We start from the raw sequence: 14,925 nt of genomic DNA, 5'->3' as shown, positions 1-14,925 counted from the left end.
ACAGCTATTTTCAGGTCTCCAGAGATGTTCGATTGGGTTCAAGTCAGGGCTCTGGCTGTGCCACTCAAGGACATTTAAAGACTTGCCCCGAAGCCACTCCTGCGTTGTCTTGGCTATGTGCTTAGGGTCATTGTCCTGTTGGAAGGTGAACCTTCACCCCAGTCGGAGGTCCTGAGAGCTCTGGAGCAGGTTTTCATCAAGGATCTCTCTGTACTTTGCTCCATTCATCTTTCCCTCGATCCTGACTAGTCTGCCAGTCTCTGCCGCTGAAAAACATCCCCATAGCATGATGCTGCCACCACCATGCTTCACCGTAGGGATGGTACTGGTCAGGTGATGACTGGTGCCTGGTTTCCTCTAGACGCAATGCTTGGCATTCAGGCCAAAGTGTTCAATCTTGGTTTCATCAGACCAGAGAATCTTGTTTCTCATGGTTTGAGAGGCCTTTCGGTGCCTTTTGGCCAACTCCAAGCGGGCTGTCATGTGCCTTTTACTGAGGAGTGGCTTCCATCTGGACACTCCACCATAAAGGCCTGATTGGTGCTGCAGAGATGGTTGTCCTTCTGGAAGGATCTTCTATTTCCAGAGTTCATCTGTGGAGCTCTGTCAGAGTGACAATCGGGTTCTTGCTCACCTCCCTGACCAAGGCCCTTCTCCCCCGATTCCTCAGTTTGGCCGGACGGCCAGCTCTAAGAGTCTTGGTGGTTCCAAACTTCTTCCATTTAAGAATTTAAGACTGTCTTCTTGGCGACTTTCAATACTGCAGAAATGTTTTGGTACCCTTCCCCAGATCTGTGCCGAGACACTGTCTCGGAGCTCTACGGACAATTACTTCAACCTCTTGGCTTGGTTTTGGCTCTGACATGCACTGTTAACTGTGGGACCTCATATAGACAGGTGTGTGCCTTTCCAAATCATGTCCAATCAATTGAATTTACCACATGCGGACTCCAATCAAGTTGTAGAAACATCAAGGATGAATGGAAACAGGATGCTCAGGAGCTCAATTTTAAACCTCATAGCAAAGGCTCTGAATTCTTATGTAAATAAGGTATTTCTGTTTTTATAAAAGTAGAAAAATAAATACCTGTTTTCGCTTAGTCCAAAAAATGTATTTAAATACATTTTAGAATAATCAAATTGTATGTCACATGCGCTGAATACCATAAAATGCTTACTTCCAAGCCCTTAACCAACAAAGCAGTTAAGAAAATATAGTTAAACAAATATTTACTGAATAAATTAAAGTAAAACATATATATATATTTTTTAAATGATGTTACAATAAAATAACAATAACGAGGCTATATACAGGGTGTACCGGTACCGAGTCAATGTGGGGGGTACAGGTTAGTCGAGGTAATTTGTACATGTAGGTAGGGGTAAAGTAACAAAAAGTGGTAAAACCGAAGGGGTCTGAATACTTTCCAAGTGCACGCACACACATTCACGTCAAAAGTTTGAACACACCTACTCGTTCAAGGGTTTTTCTTTATTTGTACTATTTTCTACATTGTAGAATAATAGTGAAGACATCAAAACTGTGAAATAACACATAGAATCATGTAGTTAGCAAAAAAGTGTTAAATCTAAATACATTTTATATTTGAGAGTCTTCAAAGTAGCCACCCTTTGCCTTGATGGCAGCTTTGCACACTCTTGGCATTCTCTCAACCAGCTTCATGAGGTAGTCACATGGAATGCATTTCAATTAATAGGTGTGCCTTGTGAAAAGTTCATTTGTGGAATTTCTTTCCTTAACACGTTTGAGCCAATCAGTTGTGTTGTGACAAGGTAGGGGGGTATACAAAAGATAACCCTATTTGGTAAAAGACTAAATCCATATTATGGCAAGAACAGCTCAAATAAGCAAAGAACGACAGTCCATCATTACTTGAAGACATGAAGGTCAGTCAATCTGGAAATGTTCAAGAACATTGAAAGTTTCTTCCAGTGCAGTCGCAAAAACCATCAAGTGCTATGATGAAACTGGCTCTCATGAGGACCACCACAGGAAAGGAAGACCCAGAGTTACCTCTCCTGCAGAGGGCAAGTTCATTAGAGTTACCAGCCTCAGAAACTGCAGCCCAAATAAATGCTTCACAGATTTCAAGTAACAGACACATCAACATAAACTGTTCAGATGAGACTGCGTGAATCAGGCCTTCATGGTCGAATTGCTGCAAAGAAGCCACTACTAAAAGACACCAATAAGAAGAAGAGACTTGCTTGGAATGGTGGAAATCCGTCCTTTGGTCTGATTAGTCCAAATTTGAGAATTTTGGTTCCAACCGCCGTGTCTTTGTGAGATGCAGAGTAGGTAAACGGATGATCTCCGCATGTGTGGTTCCCACTGTGAAGCATGGAGGTGTGATGGTGTTTGTTGGTGACACTGTCTGAAATATTTAGAATTCAAGGCACACTTAACCAGAATGGCAACCACAGCATTCTGCAGTGATACTCCATCCCATCTGGTTTGCGCTTAGTGGGACTATCAATTGTTTTTCAACAGGACAATGACCCAACACACCTCCAGGCTGTGTAAGGGCTATTTGACCAAGAAGGAGAGTGATGGAGTGCTGCATCAGATGACCTGGCCTCCACAATCACCCGACATCAAAACAATTGAGATGGTTTGGGATGAGATGGACCGCAGAGAGAAGGAAAAGCAGCCAACAGGTACTCAGCATATGTGGGAACTCCTTCAAGACTGTTGGAAAAGCATTCCAGGTGAAGCTGGTTGAGAGAATGCCAAGAGTGTGCAAAGCTGTCATCAAGGTAAAGTGGCTGTCATCAAGGTGGCTATTTGAAGAATCTCAATTATAAAATATATTTTGTTTCGTTTAACAATTTTTTGGTTACTACATGATTCCATGTGTTATTTCATAGATTTGATGTCTTTACTACAATGTAGAAAATAGTAAAAAAAAAGAAAGAAAAACCCTTGAATGAGTAGGTGTCCAAACCTTTGACTGGTACTGTATATAGTTTTTAAATAGTGAGCCAACATGTTTCCAGGACTTATATTAATATGACTGATCAAAACTAATCTTCTCATACTCTCTCATGTCTCTCTGCAGCAAGTAAATTGAACCTGTTGCATGGGGTGGAAAACGCCAGAACATCAGTTTTTACACGCTGAAATTGCAAACTAACGTGTGTTTGGCACTACCGCCGCCGTACCGCCAGCCGAAGATAGAACCCATATAGTGAGCAATATGTTTGGAACATCAAATCGCAATACATGTAGAATCGTGAGAATTGCAATACATATTGTATCGGCACCTAAGTATTGTGGTATCATTCCCAGTCCTAGTGGTGGATTCTGATGTAGACAGTGGTGGGGGATTGTGTGTGGAATTGTTCTAAAATACTATTTGAAATATTTAAAATACTTTTGAGCGTTTGATTGAGCTTGCCTGAAGTGTCGGATGGGTGGGGTAGGTTGAGCACCTTTCCACTGTCTCAGTCAATCAAGCACAGCCATTTGATGGAAAATGTATACTATTTGAACCCAGGTCTGATGGGGAACCCACTGACCATGTTTCAGTTTCGACAGCATGGACTTCTCGGCATCCACGGAGGCACTCTTTCCCACCAGCAACCTCTTGGCCAGATCTTTCTTGTAGAAGGCCTCAAAAACGTCTTTTCCTATTCAAGAATTCAAAAAGGTGAGGATGAAGTTAAAGTACAAAGACAGACTTCAACAGGCTTCTAAGAGACCCGTCAAAGAGGAAAGTTAAAAGGACCTGGAAGTAGATGATGGTTTGGCGAAATATGTTGGGACCACATGACCATAAATGAATATGTTGGGACCACATAACCATAAATGAATATGTTGGGACCACATGACCATAAATGAATATGTTGGGATCACATGACCATAAATGAATATGTTGGGACCACATGACCATAAATGAATATGTTGGGACCACATGACCATAAATGAATATGTTGGGACCACATGACCATAAATGAATATGTTGGGACCACATGACCATAAATTAATATGTTGGGACCACATGACCATAAATGAATATGTTGGGACCACATTACCATAAATGAATCGGAAGATGATCATGATCTTGTCCAACATCTTCTCCAGCTCCTCGTCCGTGGCCTCCTTGTTCCCCGCCCTCAGCTTCCAATCCACGTGTTTTGCTACAAAATACAACCATGTGTTGTTTTATTTACATTTTTGTAGTTTACTTGCAAAAAAAAACTGGAATAGAATTTTTGCTTAATAGCTTTATTCTGAAGCTTTAAACTGATGGGAGCATAATGCACACACACGTCTATGAACGAAGACAATTTGAAAAGATTAGTTCTCTTTCAGTCAGTTCACTCGTTGTAGTGCTATCGTTATCATGTTTCCCATAGCGATCATCATGAGATACCAACCAATGAGCTCAGCAGGTTTGTTTGTCCTCTTGTTGATGAAGGTCTCGAAGGCTTCCTTCATGGCATTGACAAACTTCTCATTCTTCATGAAACAGACGTGGATGATGTGGTCCACCTTGTCCTTGAAGTCCAGCAGCTCCTGTACCATGGTCTTGTCCTTCTCAGGGTTAATGACCATCGTACTTCCAAAGGCCTGTGTGATGTTGGTAGAGGTGTCAAGGGTTGCTTTAGGTTATATACTATACAAATGAATGATCCAAATCTCCAGCTGTTTTGTACTTGGAAGGAAGTATCCCCACACCTTCAAAAAGTGAATTAGTAAGAGTAAATTACAGATTCGGACTACTGATGTTTTCAAGCATACCTTGATGTACTCGATCCAGTGTTGTAGGAGGACTAGCACGCCCCCTCTCACCCGACTGAAGAGCTGATAGAGAAGACACAAGTCCTGGATTCTGTTCTCATCTAGCAGGTGATTCAAGCCTAGAGATGGAAAATAGTAGTTTAGTTTAAGGTATTTAGTGACAATTTAGTTCATGTAACTAAACAAAAAACAGTCCATATATTTTATTTATTTTTACATTTGATGTTCTCATCATGTGATAAGTGATATGACAATAGCATCGTTATTTTTTTTACTCCGTTAAAATGTCATCCATTGTAAGCAAACAAATGCCCCAGTGTGGTAAGTCTGTAGTCTCTGATATATACCTTTCTGCAGTGTTGCAGTGAGATGTTCACCCAGTAGTTGCTTTTCCACAGTGGCAATGAGAGGTTTTCTGAAAAAAGAATGCGGGAGAGGGAGGAAATGAGGAGTCAAATCTCTCTTTTTTCATCCTTTATATTTAGACAGGTAGATCCCGTTGAGACCGGTGCCAAGGCAGCAGCAAATCAAAAATTAATTACGTCAAATGTGGAACTGAAAACAGATGACACCAATACTGATGGACTCTTGGAAGACGAACCCCTTGTATTCTAACAAAGAATACTCACTGTGTGCTCTGGTCTAGATATGTGATGACTCTGTCTGCTTCCTCCTCTAAGCGTTTGTTGACGTGATGGAGATAATCTGGGACCTGACGAGATATTCAAGAAGTGATCAGATTAAACCATCAAGTAGCTGCTAAATCATTTGGGATACGAAGTCAAAAGCAACCTATCCTTACAGGGTCAGACAAACATCTAGTGCCATGTAAAACCACTCCACATATCACATATTTTCTTTACCAGAAGTAACTGTAAGATGACTCAAGACTCTAAATGCTAGCCATGTCCCAGATCGGTTTGTGCTGTATAGCCAAACAATACATTTTACTGTCAAACATGACGATCATTGGAGTTAGCAAAAGAGCAAGAACAGACCTTGCCAATTTCTATGATCATTGTCAAGTTTTGGCAGTACAATGTCATGTTTCGCTATACAGCACAAACAGATCTGGAACCAGGCTATTAAAATGTGGCCTCCAGTCAGACTCAGAATATTCTAATTTATGATGACATAGGGCTCTGAGGTCTGGAGTAGACAGTCAGTGGTGTTGCACTGCCCAGGGGGATAAATCACCTCTCTCTCCTGCATCAGCCTCTGTCCCTCAGCGGCATACAGACGATTAGTCTCCTCCAAAAAGCGCTGCTCAAAGGAGTCCTGATAAATCTGTCAGGAGGAGGGAGAGCATTGGGTGTCATTAAAGCCATTTCTTAAGTGGGGGAGGTGATAGTACATCAACTCAAATCCCGACGCGGGTGTTGTTGATCGCTAATAACACAGCTGACAAACACCCCATGATGTCTTAGAGACAGCAGTGTCGGAGATTCGGTATTTATTAGGATCCACATTAGCTGCTGCAAAAGCATCAGCTACTCTTCCTGGTGTCCACATGAAACATGACATAATACAGAACATTATTAGTCAAGGATTGAACTGCATACATTTACAGTGCCTTGCGAAAGTATTCGGCCCCCTTGAACTTTGCGACCTTTTGCCACATTTCAGGCTTCAAACATAAAGATATAAAACTGTATTTTCTTGTGAAGAATCAACAACAAGTGGGACACAATCATGAAGTGGAACGACATTTATTGGATATTTCAAACTTTTTTAACAAATCAAAAACTGAAAAATTGGGCGTGCAAAATTATTCAGCCCCCTTAAGTTAATACTTTGTAGCACCACCTTTTGCTGCGATTACAGCTGTAAGTCGCTTGGGGTATGTCTCTATCAGTTTTGCACATCGAGAGACTGACATTTTTTCCCATTCCTCCTTGCAAAACAGCTCGAGCTCAGTGAGGTTGGATGGAGAGCATTTGTGAACAGCAGTTTTCAGTTCTTTCCACAGATTCTCGATTGGATTCAGGTCTGGACTTTGACTTGGCCATTCGAACACCTGGATATGTTTATTTTTGAACCATTCCATTGTAGATTTTGCTTTATGTTTTGGATCATTGTCTTGTTGGAAGACAAATGTCCGTCCCAGTCTCAGGTCTTTTGCAGACTCCATCAGGTTTTCTTCCAGAATGGTCTTGTATTTGGCTCCATCCATCTTCCCATCAATTTTAACCATCTTCCCTGTCCCTGCTGAAGAAAAGCAGGCCCAAACCATGATGCTGCTTGAACAGACAGTTCGGTACCTTCAACACATCAATGCCTCTCACAAAGACCAATAGTGATGCAGTCAATCTCTCCTCAACTTTGAGCCAGGAGGGACTGACATGCATGTTACTGACACTTTCTGTCTGTGTACATCTAAGTGCGATACGTTCTGCTTTGTTCTGGACCAACTGCAATTGTCCTGTGTCTTTCTTTGCCTTACATGACCACACAGCTGGGCAGTAGTCCAGTCTGGTCGACACGGATGTCAAGAAGGCAGAGCAATGCCCAATCATGGACAAACCTTTCCCATTTTAGCAACCATTGAGTATGTTTTGACCATGAAAGCTTGCTATCTAGGGTTACACCTAGCAGGTTAGTCTCCTCAACTTGCTCAATAGCCACATTATTCAATAATAGATCTAAACGAGGTTTAGCGTTGAGCGAGTGATTTGTCCCAAAAATTATGCTTTTAGTTTTTGAGATATTTAGCACCAGCCTATTGCCAGTTACCCATTCTAAAACTGACTGGAGCTCTATGTTAAGTGTCTCATTTATTTTACGGTTGCAGCCGATGCGCATACTGTTGAGTCGTCAGCATACATAGACACACAGGCTTTATTCCAGGTCAGTGGAAGGTCAGTTGTAAAAACAGAAAACAATAACAGCCCTAGCCGGCTGCCCTGCGGTACACCACACTCAATTGAAATTGCATGAGAGGCTTCCATTAACAAAAATCCTCTGTTTTCAACAATAGATTATGATCAATAACATCAAAAGCTGAACTGAAGTCTAACAAAACAGCTCCCACATTCTTACTATACATGTCTTTCAGCCAATCATTAGCCATTTGTGTCAGTGCCGAGCATGCTAAAAGTTGTTCATTTGTTTTCTGTAAAATAACTTTGTATTTGATCAAACACCATTTTTTCCAAAAGTTTGCTAAGCACTTTTGGTTGGCTGTTTGAACGATTAAAGAGTGCTCTGCTATTCTTGGGTAGCAAGAATAGCCTCCCTCCCTCCCTCCATTTAAAAAAACAACAACAACCTTTATTTAACTAGGCAAGTCAGTTAAGAACAAATTCTTATTTTCAATAACAGCCTAGGAACAGTGGGTTAACTGCCTTGTTCAGGGGCAGAACAACAGATTATTACCTTGTCAGCTCGGGGATTCGATCTTGCAACCTTTCGGCTACTTGTCCAATGCTCTAACCACTAGGCTACCTGACACCCCAGTAGCCTGAGGGCACACACTGTCTTCTAGGCTTAAATTGAAGATGTGGCAAACATGAGTCACAATGTATTCCGCAACCAATTTCAGCAAATATACCATCCAGTTTTTTGGTACATGGTAGATTGTCCTTACTTATAGACAGATTTTTTTTTAAATAATCACCTCTTCCACACCCACTTTGTAGAACTCAAAACTACAGTGATTGTCTTTGATTATTTGGTCCATTATGCATGAATATGAAGGCTCAGAATTAGTTGTTTGCATGCAAGTGTGCTAATCTTGTCACCAAAAAAGTTGAAGTGGTTGGCAATATCAAAGGGATATCATAGTGCAGGATCAACCCCTATCCACCCTGCACATCTGGAAGAAATGGATAGCTACAAGAAACAGCTTTCATATACCTGTCCAATCCTTTCTGATCTAAACAAATGCTTAGGGAGTAGGGCAGGGGTTCCCAAATGTTTTTGGCCCAGGACCCCATTTTGATATCTGAAAATTCTCACGACCCAAACCATGTGAAAACAATGTAATTAACAGCCAATGTTTACTTTTATTTTATTTGGGGCTTTGGCAGTCAATTTAAAACCATTCTAACAGTAATTCTGATTGTCTTCAACTCACCATCACATACTTTTAATGTGGGGCTATGACAGTCAAATGCAAATTATTCAGACATAATCTCTCTTATCTCACCACCACTAATGAGATGGATGTGCTTGATGCATGTCGCGTCGGAATTTTTCAGTCAGGGGCCGTGGTCGACAGGGCGCATCTCATCTCTGCTGTCACATCCAACCTGGGTCGATATTTGTTTTTTTAATGCAGTTGAGAGCACCGAATCAAGCTTCATACAGATATGAGCTGGTGAAAGGTAGCCTACCATGAGTTTTACGGTGCTTTCAAGACAACTGGGAACTGAAAAATACAAGGTCAAATCATGACGTTAGTGATCTTCTAGGTCAGAAAGTCTATGAAAAGAGGCCTGAGTTCCCGACTAGGAATTCTGAGTTGGATGACCATTCAAAATGATTTTTCCAAGTCTGCGCTCGTTTCTTTCAGAGTTCCCAGTTGTCTTGAACGCACTGAAGTCGGAGATTTCCGAGTCGTTTTGAACGCGACATTAATTCTCAAAGGGAGACAGCAGGGCATTCCCTTTGAGTCAGGAACCAAATCCCCTCTGTAGTGACCCGTGAATGCGTTGTCTGCTGCATTCGAGCACATGGCAGCTCGATCAACTGTTCGATTTCACTTACCGGCATGTCAACTGAGCCAGGATCACAGTCAAATGGATTGGGAAGTAGGTACCAAACTGCTCTTCCAATGAGAAAAATATTTCCAATACTCCCCCTCTATAACCACCAAACCTCAGTGTGAAATAGAACATTGTCATGCTCTGATCCCATATTTCCACAGTTGTGAACACGTGTGCCTACAGTGGATGTGGTTTGATGTAGTTTACAATCAAAAGTTACCTGCTGCCATATACAGTATCTCAGAGTTCTGTGCTCAGCTCTTTTGCCGGCAGTTTTTTTTGGTGTATCATACAATGTGTCCATATGGCAGAGGAAAACACATTCATAACTAGAGTGCAGAGGCCTGCCCGCCATACTGTAGATGGAGCCCCATCTGTGCAAAAGCCCACCATTCGATCCCAACATCCGCTATGCTGTTTCATGCTCAGGAATCGTGGGACAGAACAATATGTCTTCATGAATAACATCCCCGACAAAAGTCAACGCATGTGCATCTTGGCCCTCACGCCCATTTGGAAAGCATAAGCTGGGGAGCTTGAGTCAGTCAGACTTTACGCTTGATTGCTAGCAATAGCATAAATTCTTTGTTTACCAGTTATCCGACATAGGTAATGATAAGAGTTTATGTGCCTCACCACACATTTTTTTCACCATCTCAATTGCCGCCGAAAATATAAAAGTCTCTGCAATAGTGTGCGTCGCGGTCCTAGCCTTTCACCATGGGAATGATTCAAGTGTTTCATGAGCTGAAATAAAAGATACCCAAAATGTTCCATACACACAAAAAGCTTACTTCTCTAAAATATTTGTTTACATCCCTGTTAGTGAGCATTGATTAAACAGCATGGTCATTACACAGGTGCACCTTGTTCTGGGGACAATAAAAGTCCACTCAAATGTGCAGGTCACACAACACAATGAAGTCTCAAGTTTTGAGGGAGTGTGCAATTGGCATGCTGACTGCAGGAATGTCCACCAGAGCTGTTGCCAGACAATTTAATGTTAATTTATTTTCCACAAGCTGTCTCCAACATCGTTTTAGAGAATTCGGCAGTATGTCCAACCGGCCTCACGACCCCAGACCACGTGTAGCCATACCAGCCCTAGACCTCCATGTACGGCTTTTTCACCTGCGGGATCGTCTGAGACCAGCCACGCAGACAGCTGATGAAACTGAGGAGTATTTCTGTCTGTAATAAAGCGTTTGTGTGTGGAAAAACTAATCCTGGCTCCCAAGTGGGTGGGCCTCTACCCTACCAGGCCCACCCATGGCTGCGCCCCTGCCCAGTCATGTAAAATCCATTGATTAGGGCCTAATTTATTTATTTCAATTTAATGATTTCCTTATATGAACTGTAAATAAAATTGTTGAAATTGTTGCGTTTAAATTTTTGGTATATATTTTTTTCCTTCAGGATTTTGGAAATTCTCATGTGACCCTATTTTCATCAGATGACCCCACATGGGTTCAAGACCCCTTGTTTGGGAACCACTGGGGTAGGGGCTAAGGGTTGATTAACCGGGCGAATAGGACAAGAAATCCACTGAGTAGGCTTTCCCATACCCTGTGTGAAGGGGCGTAGCCATACCTGCAGGTCAGAAAGCATGCTCAATAGGCTCCGCAGCAGGCTACGGTCGACGGTCTCGCCGCTGCGCTCCCTCTCGATGAGCAGCAGGATTCCGTCGATGGTCTTGCTCTGGACCTTCATGTCGCTGATAATGTAAAACCTAAACAACTCCAGGCCCATGTCCCTGAAGGGAAGAGGGGTGATATTAATATGAACCAAAGCCAATTACTATTGACAGAACACAGTTAGAAATTGAACAATGTTTTCTACAGAATTTTTATTTGAGGGAGAGAAACTCACCAGACTGACGGGAGCATTGAATTTTGTAAAACATAGGTGCGGTCCAAGAACAAAAATATACTTCTAATCATGATCTGTAAAAGAGGAAAGAAATCCTTTATAGGAAATTGTTTGAATGCGATTGAATCAAATTACATCCTATCAAGGACAGAGTCCTAGACATACCATTTGTCTGCAGTGATCTTGCCAACACTTGTCTATTTTCTTCAGGAAGAGTGTACTGTCCAGTGCATCCGTGAGCACTGAGTCAAGGATGTAGCAGGTTTCATATGCATAACAACACAAAGCAGCCGCAGCGTCCTTTCAGTACACATGATTAAAAAGACATGCATTCAATATCAACCTTCATAAGAACATGATTTCAGTTTCTGTAGTTCAAAGGACAAAAGCTATCCCCTAGTAAATACTTGAACAAAATAATTAGACTTATGAAAGCCTACATTGAGTGATCAAGGATTAAGCAGTGTCTAAACATATATTCAACCATCTTTCTAGTACCATCTATTTACACACACAGAAAAAGATATTCTCTGAATTGATCGATTTGTGCCTTGATGTGGTCTTCACACACAACCTGCAGTTGTTTGTAGAGCTTGGCTGATATCTTATGGGAGCAGAGGTTCTCCACAGCCTAAAACAACAAACAGAAAGGAGAGTGCTTAAAGAGTTTATTACATTTCAGGGCTAAAACACTGATTATCTATGAATGTAATATCCTACAGAAGACACCGCCACCAAGTAATCTAAACATCCCATAACTCAACACAGCTATTAAACAGTGCAGACATATCACACAAATTATTGTCAAGCTCTTTCGCAAGATACTAGCCTAGAGACATGAAGAAAAAAATAGCTTGTTTGTTAAGACTGTTTAGCTTACTGACTGCAAAATCATAGGTTTGAATAAGAAGTCAAGGTCACAGAGGAGGAGGGCTTCCCATCTGTGGCCAATCATCATAATAACCACAACCACAGAGTAGTTTTCATTAGGGCAGGGAGCATAAAACATTTTGCATTGGTCAATGAAAACAAGCACTTCTTATTGGACAAGTCCAGGTTTGGTGCCAAATGCCATGTTGTTTTTACTCGTCATTGTTATTTGTTAGTCACTGTGTATTTATATTTATTATCTTTAACTCTGCATTGTTGAAAAACAACCCGTAAGTAAGCACTGTTAGTCTACAAAGCATGTGACAAATAAAATATTATGTGAACATGACCCAGGGCTGTTCTGAAGGGAAATGAGGCCGGTGCAGCATTGAGGTACCTGGTAGAGCTCCTCAAGATTGTACTTGATTGAAATGCTGTTCTGAATGGCCTCAACCGCCTCCTTTAGCTTTTGCCAGGTCTCGTGTGTGTAGTTCTCTGGCAATTTGGGCTTTTCTGTGAAGAAAATGAAAGAGAGACAGGGAAGCAGTTTCAGAACAGTAATTCTCTGATGTGTCATTCTTTTATCTGTACCACTGTTTTTTTGTTGTTGTTTTTTTTTTGTCTTTTTTTTTTTTTACACATAATCAGTCTAACATCTAAAAAAATTACAATATTCACACAAATGAACTACATCATGTCAGGCATTTAAATAGTAGTGTATCATTGTGCATTTTATAACTAAGCAATAATGCCCGAGGGGGTGTGGCATATGGTCACTGGCTAAGTGCTGTTCTTACGCGCAACGCGGCGTGCCTGGATACAGCCCTTAGCCGTGGTATATTGGCCATATACCACAAACCCCCGAGGTGCCTTATTGCGACTATAAAGTGGTTACCGGTGTAATTAGAGCAGTAAAAATAAATGTTTTGTCATATCCGTGGTATACGGTTTGATATACCATGGCTGTCAGCATTCAGGGCTCGAAGCACCTATTTTACAATGACACATATTCAACTGTAAAATTGCATAGATTAGCCAGACTAAAGCACATACTTTAGGCAAGGCCAAGTAATTAACACAATTTTAAAAGAAACGTTCACTATAAGGGACAAATGGGATTACAGCAAGCAATTCCTTGCATCCATCCATCACTAGAATGTTTTGAATATCACACTACCTTTGAAGTTCTTGATGACTAGTTTCTTTGCAGCGCCAGGTTTGCTGTTGGAGAAGGTAGTGGAGCCTGCCGTTTTCGTCAGCCCGTTTGCATGGTGCCCAACACCCCCAGCCAAAAAAACTGTTTTCATCTTGTTAGAAGAACACGATGCAGACGACTCCTCGGCCATTTTCACATCCAGTCCAATGAAATCTACTGAATCTTCGAACCTCAACTTCTTCTGAATGTGTTGCGAAGTGGAGGTGCAGGAGGAAGATGAATAATTTGTGGTTTTAGGAGATGAAGAGATTGAATCAATGTCTTCCCTCTCAGAACTGTTTATTTTCCTCTTCTTCGAAGGCGTGATACTGCTGTCGTTATTTACATCTGAAGCTGCTGGTCTAGCCTCTTGGGTTGGCGGTGGGGGATTAGGGGAAGGTAAACCTATTGGAAACATGAAAAAATGAATACAAATTCTAATAGCTATAGCCAGTCTACTAATCATAAACCTCCAGATGTGCCGTGGGTTAACAAGTCGCGATTCCAAGGTTTATCTTGCTATATTCCAACCGAGTCGTCCGGTCTTTTACAAGTATCTAGCTAAGAAACAGACAATACATTGCAAACTACAGCCCCATTTGGACCAGCTCAATGACTTGGACCCTCTCACTGTTCTTGTTATTTCTGCTGGCAGAAGAAAGATGGTTGATTACTGCTTCCTATTGCTTGGCCTCTCTTTAATATCCACGTTGTGGAGCGGTAGTTAGTTTTGTCGGCATCCAATAGAGACTTATTTCTAGCCGAAAAATGTAATGTATCAAGTGTTAAATTGCCATAACACCTGGGAAGTTCAATATCAAAACGTACCTTCTACAAGCGATTCCATGACCTACCGGAAGTGCTTTACCCACATGTTACTGCTGCAAAAGTGGTTTCCACTAGTTAGCACAGCCATAAAATAAAAATAAAATGTATGCTTTTAATCTTAATTTAAGGTTAGAGTTAGGCATAAGGTTAGCAGTGGGGTTAGGGTTAGGTTTAAAATAATACATTTCAGAGGATAAATTGTAGAAATGGGCGGGGTTTAGGACTTTGTGTCTGTAGTAACTAATGACGACCTGCAAAAGTGGCTATGCTACTTAGCAAGCTTTATTTAGCTGTACAACTGTCATGTACCGCAAGATGGCGCCAGAGATGGTGTAAATGTATTTCCATTTTATTAGGCAAGTCAGTTATGAGCAAATTCTTATTTTCAATGACGGCCGAGGAACAGTGAGTTCCTAGCCTTGTTCAGGGGCAAAACGACATTTTTACCTTGTCAGCTCGGGGATTCGATCTTGCAACCTTTCGGTTACTAGTCTAACGCACTAACCACTAGGCTACCTGCCTGCTACATGTAGTAAAATCTTCTGACATGGTCTAATAGTGTGCTTTAATGTACCCAAGTAACCCAACTATGTTTTCCTAAGTTTTCTGGTTTACTGTCAAAAGTTATGGTTTACAACGTATTTTCAACATATAGAAAGGACATGGAAAAGAATAAAGTATAGAAAGAAGGG

At 41.4% G+C, this 14,925-nt stretch overlaps 1 protein-coding gene across 2 annotated transcripts in view; it reads right to left on the bottom strand.

Annotated features, from left to right (window-relative positions):
- Positions 1-14,384, bottom strand: part of LOC110488965 (cullin-4B) — a 37,486-nt gene extending 23,102 nt beyond the window's left edge. The window contains exons 1-14 of one of the 2 annotated variants that reach the window (XM_021561464.2): positions 14,234-14,384; positions 13,388-13,810; positions 12,608-12,723; positions 11,868-11,971; positions 11,506-11,575; positions 11,341-11,414; positions 11,062-11,224; positions 5,963-6,052; positions 5,395-5,477; positions 5,113-5,180; positions 4,766-4,884; positions 4,402-4,594; positions 4,057-4,161; positions 3,541-3,651 (exon numbers count right to left, since the gene is read on the bottom strand). In XM_021561464.2, coding sequence (XP_021417139.1) covers positions 3,541-3,651; positions 4,057-4,161; positions 4,402-4,594; positions 4,766-4,884; positions 5,113-5,180; positions 5,395-5,477; positions 5,963-6,052; positions 11,062-11,224; positions 11,341-11,414; positions 11,506-11,575; positions 11,868-11,971; positions 12,608-12,723; positions 13,388-13,810; positions 14,234-14,252 — 1,738 coding nt within the window. In that variant the 5' untranslated portion in view covers positions 14,253-14,384. The other variant, XM_021561463.2, reaches the window with a different exon arrangement.
- Between the last annotated feature and the right edge of the window lie 541 nt (positions 14,385-14,925).

The sequence above is a fragment of the Oncorhynchus mykiss genome, chromosome 14, assembly GCF_013265735.2.
Source record: "Oncorhynchus mykiss isolate Arlee chromosome 14, USDA_OmykA_1.1, whole genome shotgun sequence".
NCBI classification, from domain to species: domain Eukaryota; kingdom Metazoa; phylum Chordata; class Actinopteri; order Salmoniformes; family Salmonidae; genus Oncorhynchus; species Oncorhynchus mykiss.
This window is presented reverse-complemented; position numbering and strand designations above follow the sequence as displayed.